Here is a 12,322-nt window from a genome sequence, read left to right as displayed (position 1 = left end):
TAGATAATCTTGTTTATGTGAAGATAGAATTTTAATTCTATCTATTTATTTTAAGATGCTTAATTAAATGATCAAGTTTCGTCATTATGTTTATGTGAACCTTATGTAAATGTGTTTACATGTTTTATTGATGAAAGATGGATATTTAATTTGAGTTATGATTTTATTTGTTAAAATCTAGTTTAACTCGTGCATCGCCTATGTACTTATTGCCTTGCATGCATAGCTAGTACATGTTTAATTATTTTTTGAATGTGGATATCTGCCTTATCTGCTTAAGTGATAATTAAACTATTAAAACCACCAACAAGAAAATATGAAGCGATAATTACAACACGTTTGTATATGGCCTCCATAAAATTGGTATTAGTGCGAAGTAGTGACCGACCTGTCTTTACGGGAGGAACATTACCAGTTCGTAAGTTTTGACTTCTCTAGATAAAGGTTATTAAAATCGTAAAATTAGTTTTTCAGTAATATCGCGACTGGTCTTTACCGGAGCAATATTGCTGCGAAATTATAAGGATTGTATTTTAATAATGCTTAGAGGGAGCTATAGGAGGAGGTGCTTGTCCGGTTCGACCTTTCTTTAGAGGAGTTCACGCACAAGTAAAGAATCCTTAGTGCTTAATTTTATGGTTATACGCTTTAGCATTGTTAGTCAGCCATGCCATTCTTATGGTCTCTGGACTATCTGTCGACATTGTGGCCAGTAAAAATAATGAATTTCTTGCATGAATAAGACTCGGCTTCCTAGTAGAAGAACATTTGTGCTTGATTTTTGTGGATGTAAAATTGATGAATTGTTTTGTGGTTATTGCAATTCTTTGAAATTTTACATGTTTATATTATTGGTATTTGTTCTCAGCTTGAACGAAAGATGATAGATACTTGGGATATTTACTATGCCATACTTAGTTCGAGGAAGCATGACTCTGAATTGTTTAAGGAATGGAAAAGTAAACTTGATGTTGATCGTTTGATCAATGACTTGAAATTGATTCTCAGCAAGGATCGTCCGCCCACATACCATCTACAAGGAGAGGACAAGGAGTTTCGTGATCAGTGGCATACCGCGGAATGTCATCTCAAGGGCTTCGTTTTGGCCAGTGTTGGCAATGCCCTTGAGAGGTTTGACAAACCCAATAGGCCGTTGGTCAACAAGCCCACGTGGTTTGAAGAAAAGTCCTCTAAGATAAGAGCTGGTATCGCTGTGAAGCATTTAAGGCATGATGTGTTTGAAGAGGGCCAAGACGTGGGGGTATATGCCCTAGTCATGCTTGGCTACTTCAATAAACTTCACTTGTCGGGGGGGAAAGTTGACCCAGAAACCCAACAGATAATGATCCGTCGAGGTGGGCTTTTCTTTTAAAATAAGGACAGCGTCCTAAATCTTTATTGATGAGAATGAAATATGTGTTTGTCATGCAGTGGTTTGTCTTGTCGTGCCTATCCCTTGTGGCTCTGCCACTATTAATTAAATCGAATTCGGATCCTCGTAGAGCCGCAAACTCTACTTGGATTAGTGTACACCAATGTTAGACCGTGTGCCGGCGTACGGGTTGGCCGGTCTAGTGACCTGGTTTGCGGCCGCATTCCTTGTCATGTAGAATGAGGATATGGTAAACTTCGATGAGAAAAATGGTTGCGCGACCGTGATTTTGAATTAAGGAAATATTTTGGTGCCTCGGGCATTTCTAAAGATAAAATCCCGATGGACACTTGAAAATGGCATGATAAATAATATTTTGATAAAACTGTTTTCGGCATAAGTCCACTGAGTATCTTTATAGTACTCAGCCCTGCATGTGTTTTCCCTATGTGCAGGTTGAGCGGCGACGAACGGTTGGCGGTGTTGAGCAAGTCAATTGAATAATATGGCCATTTTGAAACTCCGAGTGTAGTTGTGTCTCCATACATGACTTCACTCTTCTCTTGGATGCTTCTGCTGAAACATGAAACTTCTTATCGTTTGATTGAGTTTGAAACTATATCATTTTGTTTAGAATATTAAGACATGATACATTTTGGATCACATTAAGCCCCTGTCGTTTTGAGCATAAATTTTGATATCTATTCTTCATTGGATTTCATTGCTAAGCCGTTACTTTTATCATTTTAATTGTTCATTAAATACTTTGGTCAAACCCTTTTAATGAAACCCTAGCCTATGTTCTTTGTTGCATTTAAGTCCGCCTAGGTCGCGATCGGCCGCATTTATCATACCCTAGAAGGGCGGTCGTGGCATTTGTTAGTATGACCTAAAAATAGACTAGCTATGACCTAAAAATTCCCTACGCATGATATTATTCTGCATTTCTGTATTTAAATCTAGTTTTGCATAGATGAAAACCCTATGTGATACTTTTCAAAAGTTAGTTATAACTAATTTGTTGTAAATTGACCTTAATACCCTTATTTACGTTTTTTGTTGATTGTATTGACATTCCGGGACTGATGATCTAGGCCCTTGATTTCAATACTAAGGGCTATTATTTAATTGTAGTTTGCAATTAAGTATTGAGTTAGCAATATAACAGTCCCCTATAGTATATAGACATTATGATCCATCCTTTAATAATCCTAGTTAGGGCTGACAACTTTTGATAAAATACTATAATATACGAATCATCATGAAATTAATGGGTTTGAGTCACAACTTATTTGGTTTGGGTCCTTATCGGATCCCAATAAGAACATGAAGATTTTGAATAGGGTTCGGGTTAGGTCGGATTGGGTTGTTATCCGATAAGAAATAATATTATTATAATAATTACTTTTATTAATAAAAATATATTTTACTTTATTATCATTATTCCGATTTAAACTGTGTTAAGGTTTTAATCATGTTATAAGTAATTTCAATTGTGTGATATAAGATTTTATAGTTTAATATCAAATTTTAATTATGTAACATCATGTTCTGATCGTTATCAAGTCGTGTCAAACTAAATTGTATAGTAACTTACTCAGATTAACAGAAGGGATGCCAATTTTTGACATTATACGATAATTCACGCAAACACTCACGAAGTTTATGGTTGGGTCCTGATAAGAACCCGACCATTTCGGATTGGATTAGGATTGACCTTACTTGGTTGGGTTGATATTGCATTGACTAGATAGCGACCCCAATCCGTTGGAAATTATTTTTTCTAAAAAAATTGAAAAAACATAAAATTAATAAAATTGTACCACTTCAATATAACCATTATTTTTACCGTTCTTCCCCAGTTTTAAAATTTTTTCCATTTCTTTTAAATTTTTCCAATTTTTTATCCTAAAACTCATCCTAAAATCATCTTTAAACACCTCATTCATCAAATTATTTTTTCCTCACAAAATTCTTTATCTCACTCATTTTCTCTCTAGCTTTCATTCTTATTTTGCAAATATGGCTGGCGAAGGACCATACGATTGAAATCGTATGCTGAGCTTACTCAACGGTGGCAACGTGTCGTCTCCATATTACCTGACGTAGGTTACTCAAGGCTCGTCGATTCCCACTATGGCACACTTTTCGGTGCGGGTCCGGTAACTCGACACAATCGCTATCCCAAATTAGGGAGACCCACCCGAAGGAGGAAGAAAATCCAGAAGAAACTCTGAACGAATACGAAGCCACTCTCGGTCATAACTACACTATGCCCAAACGGAGAAATTATTCGAAGTGTGGATCGCCACTCGGAGGATCCGATTGTGGGGAACCAACAAAACCGAAATATTTTTTGGCATGAGCAATATAGATGCGTTAAAATTAGGAAAACAAGTTTGTAGGGAATTCACGGACTGAGAGAGTATATAGTATGTGTTCTAGTATTATATACCTAAACTAGTTTTAAACGCTAAACGCCAAATACTTCCTTATAAAATAATGCGGAGTTCATTACAACTTTATTTGTAGTTCATTATAGGGAAATCAAAGATTTAAAAACAATGAAATCATCTAGCATAATTTAAAAATCAAAAGTTCATAATAAGTTTTTTATTAGTTCATTATAATGAACTTCAGGTTATCTTATAATGATGTTGTTCGACATTTAAGATTTAAGACTGGTTTGGTATTGATCACAGTCCTATAGAGTATAATAGTACTTTATTCGTCCCATAGAAATATGTGCACTATAAATTTTCGTTCGTCCCATAAAAATATGAGCATTTCCATTTTATGAAAAATTATCTTCGGCTCATTACCCTTATATATCAATTTATTTACTACTTATACCATTATGATCCACCATTATAACTCATTAAACACTAATAATAATATGAGTCTCACTATCCACTAACATTACTTTAAGTCTTTAATTATCATTCTCCTTATCTCTCTTCCTGTATATATTGTGCATTAACTCCGGTGCAATTTTAAATGTATATACTGTCACCATAACATACCCCTATATATAATGCAAATTAAACATTTTATGTCTATAATGCAAAACTCAACAATCTATATTGCAATCCACTGTCTTGCAATCTGTAGAAATCCATCCAAAATGCATACTAATGAATATTGCAGGATACGCCCCTAATAATACAGGATAATGTGCCACATGACAACATGAGGTTGGTGGTACATTGTCACTTTAAGAATAATTTTCATCTCAATACATCCCTCCCTATATATATGTAATATGGGTCAACCCGAAGGCATTTGGTGGATAACTTTTTTAAATTGATTATTGACAACTATGTTAAGAACATACGTTACAGATATCAATCCGAAGGCATTTGTATGTCAACTAAATGCAGTTGACAGGTAAAATTAAATGTCAGATTTCAACTATATTTAGTTGACATACAAATGTCTTTGTATTGACATCCACAATATACGTTGTTGATATAGTTGTCAGTTATCAATTTAGAAAGATATCAACTGATCATATCCCTATATAATACTCCCTCCGTCCGGCATTAGGAGTCTGGTTGAGTTGGCTGCGGGTTTTAAACAAGTTTGAGTGTGTAATAATTGGAGTGTGTGATAATGGAATATGTGACCCATTTGCATTATTATTTGCTTTATTCTTTGTATGTGTTTTTACTGGTGTTTTTTAGTGTTTTATTTTATAATATTTTTATTTCATTTTTTATGGAAATGTCTAACCAGGACTCCTAATGCCAGATAGATGAAAATGGTCAACCAGGACTCTTAATGCCGGACGAAAGGAGTATTAAAATATAATTTAATTTTTTAATATTTCGGATTTTTTTGCCCGAACAGAAAAACCAAAAATATTATTCTAAAATCTAACCAAACCAAAAAGCGAACCAAATATCAAAATCTCATTTTGGTTTGGTCTGGATATTCAATTTTTGATTTTTTTTTTTCCTAACCCACATAGCACCTAAAGGAGAAACCCTAATCAGAATTTCACGGCTCTCTGCTCTCATACGCACATTCACAGAATCACATTCGCTCCGCTCAATTTCAGATTCACATTCACTCTACTCTCTCGTCGCCTCATCGCATTCTTTCCGGCTCAGCCCCGACGCGAGTTCGGCCACCTCGACGCTCGCCCCACCGCGAGCTACGCCGTCTCAGCCGCATCTTACCCTCGCCAACCAAAGGTGAACTTATTATTTCGTTTTACTATGTTGTATTTCTGTATTTCTGAGCTCCAAAACATGGGATTACCACTCTCACATGTCATTAATAAATGATTAAACTCTCAACCTATTACGCTGCTAGGCGCAATACATTAATTTTAAACTAGTAATTTGTGTGAGCAAAGAATGAAAAAAATTACTAGTAATGTGCATTATCTTATCTCCGGTGTGAACAAAAATAGCTGATACACGATGAGCAATAGTTTTTAAATAGAGAGGGGTTATATAGATACATGTAGTAGAGATGTTTCTTTTCGGTACGAGATTTAACAGATGTTTTAAATGACTCGGTTAAAGTGGAACAATCCAAAAAGGAATGTGATTCAACTACAGAGGGCTGGGGGAGTATTTTGTATGATATATACTCACTCCGTCCCACTCTAAGTGGAACATTTCTAATTTGGCACGTGATTTTAGGTAGTGTTGTTTTGTGAGTAAAGTTGAGAGAACAAAGTAAGAGATAGGAAAAAAGTAGAGAGATAGATGTTTCTATATTTTGAAAAGTTTCATTTAGAGTGGGACAACAAATGTGTCACTTAAGTGTAAAAATGAGAATCAATTACTGATCCCGTCAATCAAGTTCTGAGAGATAGGCTTGAACTCTTCATCAGCATGCTCTCTTGACTCCTGCAAACTTCGCCCAGTGCATTTGTAGTGACCATAAAACACAGTCCTGCAAATTATTAAGTACACTAGTGTTTTAAAATTAACAATGACTTGATTTAGAAGAGTAGTGAGGGTACTGTTGTTCAAAACGCGCCTGGGCCGCAGGGTGCACGGGTCTCCACCAGAATCAACCCAAGCTGGGAGGGGGGAGCGAGATCCGGGGGATAATTTTCACCTCATTGGCCATAGCCCCAGTTTGCCCCGCGTCCCAAATTTGTACCTCATCGCCTCAGTGTGTGCCTAACAACACTGAGTGAGGGAGGAGAGAGATACATTTCTCTAGAGGGGTCGCCCCTGTTTTACTAGTACCTTGCACTTGACAAACGAAAATCCACTCTCATCTTATATGTTTGGGCTTGGGTAGTTAGACATGTTGATTTGGAAAGCTTTGGAAGTCACACACATTGAAATTACTTCTATGAAATAATAGAAACTATTTTTGTGGGGGTGTGGGGAAAATTATAATGTACTTTAAATTATAGTCTTAATAATCTGACTGTGTGTTTGGTGTGTTCTTTATAATCTGTGATTGGTCCATTTACTAGAAAAGAGAATTCCAACGTTTATGGACTTGTGTATTTGGTTTTCTTGTTAGCATGCTGTGGTTAGTGTTGTTTGTTTCATGGATGCTTATGCCATGTGAACATGGGGAGAATATTTGCCATTTGGGATGCATTCATTTCCTTCTATAATTGTTAGTCTATTGTGCGGGAGTATAGTTTTTCACCCATGAGTATAATTTTGATGGGTTCGGACCTATTAAAAGATATTGTGAATATCAAGTGATAGGATAATTGCAGTATTAATATTTATGATATATCAATGCCAGACCGAAGCAGAAGATGACGACCAACCCAAACACAAAAGATACGTTACATGATACTGAAACTGAGCAACCTGTGCCTGTTGGGTGGTTACAGAAAATTGAAGAGCGGTATAGGAAAACCAAAGAAGATGTTGAGGCTTACCCCTACGTATGGGGCTCTTATATTCTTGTATACGGAGGTTTTGGTTTATGGCTGACCTACAGGTGGAGAGCTCTACGCAAAACTGAAGACAGAGTTCGAGCTCTCCAAGAGAAGATCCGTAAACAACGTGAGGAGGCGTCTAGCTCTGCTGAAGTTGTAGAGAGATCAGTAAAATATGGTTCGACGAAACCCAAGTCGCCATCTGTTGATAAAGCTAACCAATAGTCAGTGTAAGCTACTCTTGAAAGATAAATGTTCTTCTGGAAACTTATGTTCAAGTTCAGAGAAACAGAAGATTCTGGTACAAAATTACGTACACTTTCGCTCGTTGTTAGATCATATGAGCTACATTCCCAGGATATGCTATTCAAGTAACAGATCTTACACATGAATTATGAGGTGAAAACATTGATTTTGGCCTTTTGTTTGCGGTTGAATGCAAAACTAGAACGCTTGCTTTTGCCATCGTCTTATGATGAATATAAATTTCATTTTTATGCTGTGAGCTGCTGGGGATATGGTGGCTTGTAAGTTATATAGGCATAGCTGACAATGAAAGTTTGAGAATGCATTGTGGAAGTGGAAGTGTAAGAGGTATAAAGATAAAGCTGGTAATTTCTCATTTTAGTTGGTGCAAGTTTTGAATTTCTTTGTGATTGTATCTATATGCTGACACCCATAGAGCCAGAGGATTGATTTTCACTATTCAAATAGTGAAGCTATATGCTCTTGTTTTCTGCTCAAAGATGACTCTTGTGTGTTTTCACATAGAGAATTATTTGTAGATGAAAATCAATCAAGCCTATGATCATGCGTAAACTAGGACAAAATTGAGCTTAAAAAACCACTCCACGAAGTGCATAAAACTAAAGTGGAAAGATATTTAAGTATACAGCTTGGATTTTTACAATTACATTATTCTTGTGATGACTTTTAATAGTAACATTTACATGTCTAAGAGCACAAAAAACATGATCTTTCTAAACACACTCGAGTCTTGACTCTAGTGTGCAGTTCCCTTCTTATCTACCCTGACTCCAGGTAATGGTGACTTGATTGTCGGAAGTAGTGGCGTTCGAGCTACTGTAACTCCGGCCAGCGCCCACATCTCTCCCGGCGAAGAAACCGGGTTGTTTGGGCACAGGCAATTCAACCTGGTTAACAAGCATGAAAACCACCTCTGACATGCTGGGCCTATCTTCCTGGCATGTCTGGACGCACAATAGCCCCACTTGGATGGATCGTAGGGCTTCAGACAAGTCGAACAAACCTCCTAGACACGGATCCACTAGATCGCATGACCTTCCTTCTTTGGATAGAGTCCACGCCTGCATGTTAATAACCACACATTTCACTTATAAACCGAAAGAAATCCATATGGTTCCATTCTAAAACCAATTGGCGATAGGAGGAGATGCTTATGAGACTTATGTAGTGGTTTCAGTTTTCTCTTTACGGCAATATAAAATTTGCGAACAATAACTGCTTCACTTGGCTCACTAGTGCTAATTATACTTACATATCCCAAAAGGTTTAGGCTGCTTTGGTTTTGTTCGTGGCAGAATCCTCTGTTTCTTTTTCCACTCACAATTTCTAGCACTAGAACACCGAAGCTGAACACGTCGGATTTGATTGAGAACATCCCGTCTATTGCATATTCCGGTGACATGTATCCACTGCACCGCCAGATTAGCAATGTCACGGTTAATACATTCAATACGTACAAAACAAAGTATGTATTTCTTACTATGTTCCAACAACTCTACGTGTCTGAGCTTGAGTCTCGTTCCCACCGAAACTCCTGGCCAGCCCAAAGTCGGATATCTTGGGGTTCATCTCGTTATCCAGCAATATGTTGCTGGCTTTGAGGTCGCGATGGATGATTCTCAGCCTCGAGTCCTGATGAAGATACAGTAGTCCCTTGGCAATTCCAGTTATGATATTGAATCTTTTTCTCCAATCAAGAGACATGCTTTTTGCTTCATCTGTAATAAACATATTGCTTATCGCTACATTACTTGGTATCTTCTCCTTTGATATATGTATGGCCAATTTCTAATTAACAAGAAAGGGCTTACCAAATAAGATAAAATCAAGACTATTGTTAGGCATGTATTCATAGATCAACATGCTCTCTTCTCCCTCCGCGCAGCATCCTAACGTCCTCACCAAATTCCGATGCTGAAGTTTAGCTATCAAGATCACTTCGTTCTTCAATTCATCCACTCCCTGTTTCGAGGTTTTGGACAAGCGCTTCACCGCGATTTCCTGTCCGTTTTCAAGAACACCCTTGTAAACAGGTCCGAATCCACCTTCCCCAAGCTTGTTGTCTGTTGAAAAGTTGTCTGTAGCTTTCAAGATTAATGATAAGTTGAAGAATGGAAGATCTGCATCATGGCCTAAGCTTCCACTAAATCTCCCTGCAAAATGATAATTATTTTAATTTTCTTTCCCCATAACTGTTGATCACAATATTCATACCTTCATTATAATGATTTGAAATCTCCTTTCTCTTCCAAACACACAAGAAAATCAGGCCAAGGCAGAGAAGAACCGCAGCCACCGCCATCGATGCAAGACTCACTACGAGTTTCACTCGTTTCGGATGTGCATCTTTTCCTATCCAAACATAACACATATATTATCATAAGGCCTCATTCTAACAACGCGTGCGTATTTGCATATTTTCTAATTCTCCGATATGAGATGGTTTGAATTTGTGATATAAATTGTTACCTAAGTCAGCAGAAGCAATTCTGATGTAGAGCTCATCTCCACCAACAGGCATAGTCCTAACATCAAGCAACTCCCCATAGTAAAACAAACACCCACTCGTCTCCTCCCTAATATCCAACTGCTTGTACGCCGTGCACAAGCACTTTTTCAAGCACTCGGCCTCGCAATCCGCTGGCAGCATTTTCCGCTCATCATATGTGGTGTTCCGCGCGTCCGGAAGCTTAATCCCGGAGTACTTCAAGAACACATCTCCCCGACACGCCAACGCAGTCCTCGCCAGGCACCCTACCGACAAATTCCCTTCATCCCTATGCACAAACCTCTCCATACACCGGCACATGGGAGAGTCTCCGGCTGTGCACATGCCGTACGCGCCACACGCGTTGTATGTGTCGCACGCGTCCGCCTCCAGATTGTGCGTCGTCCACGTCTTGCTCTCGTTGCTCCATATCCACCGCACCCCTACGCCGTCCAGGCTCAGCGTGAGACGAGCGATGACCGACTTTTCCACGTTGTCTTCTCCGTACTTGACCTCGTCCCTGTTCATCCTCAACGTCGGATTGTTCCTCGTCCCAGGGGAGCCGCTGAAACGGACCCCGTTCCACGGCCCTAGCCGGAACTTGACGGTTTTACCCCTCCTCACTACTATCTGCGGATAGCCTGTCGGGTCCAGGTGGGCAGTGAACTCACCTGGACCCGGGTCGTCATGGGCCCGCCATGACGACAAGTAGGTCTCGACATGCGTGTCGAGATCCCACCCTAAGCTGATCATCCCAGGCAGATACGTGTCGGTGGGATGATCAAAGCTTTGCCAGAGGAAAGCTGTATCAGGTACATCGTTGTCGACATCTTTCACCACCAGATTCCCAGAGTCTAATAACTCTACGGAGGGATTATGAACTTTTCTCATTGTGGATGACGACGACCAAACAGTGCCGTTTGTTTCGTTTCGAAGCAGTAAAATTCCTGACTCCGTCACTGTTAATGAGCCGGATTTTGTCGGCAACGGGGCTTCTCTGTTGGCAACCCAGACGTATGTGTTGGGTTTAATGTTGTTGTAATATATGCCGAGGTATCGATTTGTGGAGCTGCCGAGGCTGAAGAATCCGAGTGCAAACATGCCGCCGGAGGAAACAAGTGTTTGTCCATCTCTGATGCTGAAAGAATGAGTTGCAGCAGAAATTGTATGGATAATGAGAGAGGAGATTAGTAAAGAGGCGAATTTATCACGATACTCAATCATGCTTGGCTGCTTGCTGTTGTTTTTTTTACTACTCTCTGTTTTTATTCTGAAAGATAGTCACTGTAGATTGTCATATGATGTTATTGGAAGGACCACTGATTAATCATTACGTACTTGTATATAGCATTACAATAAATGGCTGGGTCCTTAGATGCAGTATGGTATGACAATGAATAAAATGAACTCCCATATCGCGGTTTGAGCAAAGCCCGTTTGTTCCCTCCTGTCCTACTTGATGCCCGGACTGCTTTTCACTTGATCATGCACGGTTGTTGCTTCCTCTTCTAATATCCGACAAGAGCGGGGACCACTTTTACTAAGTGACTAACTCCAGGCTAACCACAAAGCAACCATAGCCTCGGCTATGGAATTTCCAAACATTCATCTCACCTAACATGGGGAGGGACTATCTACGGAGACACTCAAAACCGAACTATAACATTATCTATTACAATATAAAGCAAATTTAAAAGACCCTATTTAAAAATGGGAGAAGGGATGGGAAGAGTGTCAAAGATATTTCGAAATCCCGTCTGTTGAATTTGGCGTATGTTCCAATTTCAGCGGGTCGCTGGATTCGTTAGTGTACGAAGCCGGCGACTCCCTGGAAATGCATGCTGAAATCCCAGAATAAGGCCGGCAGGTTGCTGGGTTTGTACTACGCCGGTGCAACCGCAATAAAACAGTCATGACTTCTTCATTTGGGCTCCGATTGAGTCGTACAAAGTACTCACACGAAGCTCTTTCGATGAAGAAGATTATAGTGGTCTTAGATGAGTATTTGGACATCGTTTTGACTGGAAAAGAATGGTTTGAATCAGCCCCCCAATTTCGATTTTGGCGCTTCTCTTGCCTTCCTCCAAAGACGTTTTAGTGCTACTTAGATTCACATCAATTTATTATAATTATTAGTTTTATCGCATACTGATTTGATAGTACGGAAGAAGTATTAAATTGAGGCTTCACCTCAAACTTGCGCATCGAGCTACTTATTAATTTAGTCATAATTTAATCTTAGCTAAAACCAATATTAACTTGTGCCATTATTGAAATTTATGTTGATCTATCACCTCAATGCAAAATTGCGAGTAATAATGTTTGC

General features: G+C 38.9%; 3 protein-coding genes across 4 annotated transcripts; 2 read left to right on the top strand and 1 right to left on the bottom strand.

Moving 5' to 3' along the window:
* The first annotated feature begins 880 nt into the window (after positions 1–880).
* On the top strand, positions 881–1,372 carry LOC125194996. The gene has a single exon (XM_048093205.1). It carries the CDS (start codon positions 881–883, stop codon positions 1,370–1,372), a length of 492 nt encoding a protein of 163 aa, XP_047949162.1.
* A 3,972-nt stretch (positions 1,373–5,344) lies between these two features.
* On the top strand, positions 5,345–7,868 carry LOC125194162. Its single transcript, XM_048092229.1, has 2 exons — positions 5,345–5,568; positions 7,103–7,868. The coding sequence occupies exon 2, from the start codon at positions 7,116–7,118 to the stop codon at positions 7,464–7,466; it is 351 nt and encodes a 116-aa protein (XP_047948186.1). The 5' UTR covers positions 5,345–5,568; positions 7,103–7,115; the 3' UTR covers positions 7,467–7,868.
* A 203-nt stretch (positions 7,869–8,071) lies between these two features.
* Positions 8,072–11,258, bottom strand: LOC125194161 (G-type lectin S-receptor-like serine/threonine-protein kinase At4g27290). 2 transcript variants are annotated; one of them, XM_048092227.1, is made up of 6 exons: positions 9,978–11,258; positions 9,723–9,860; positions 9,320–9,661; positions 8,989–9,250; positions 8,761–8,917; positions 8,072–8,569 (listed from the first exon to the last, which is right to left on the bottom strand). In XM_048092227.1, the coding sequence occupies exons 1-6, from the start codon at positions 11,218–11,220 to the stop codon at positions 8,264–8,266; spliced, it is 2,448 nt and encodes an 815-aa protein (XP_047948184.1). In that variant the 5' UTR covers positions 11,221–11,258; the 3' UTR covers positions 8,072–8,263. The 2 variants fall into 2 exon arrangements, with proteins under 2 accessions (XP_047948184.1, XP_047948185.1); XM_048092228.1 differs by having other exon boundaries at positions 8,989–9,226; positions 9,978–11,256.
* Between the last annotated feature and the right edge of the window lie 1,064 nt (positions 11,259–12,322).

This window comes from Salvia hispanica, chromosome 6 (assembly GCF_023119035.1).
Source record: "Salvia hispanica cultivar TCC Black 2014 chromosome 6, UniMelb_Shisp_WGS_1.0, whole genome shotgun sequence".
In the NCBI taxonomy this organism is placed as follows: Eukaryota; Viridiplantae; Streptophyta; class Magnoliopsida; order Lamiales; family Lamiaceae; genus Salvia; species Salvia hispanica.
Note: the sequence above shows the minus strand (reverse complement) of the source record. Positions and strands in the feature narration are given on the sequence as shown.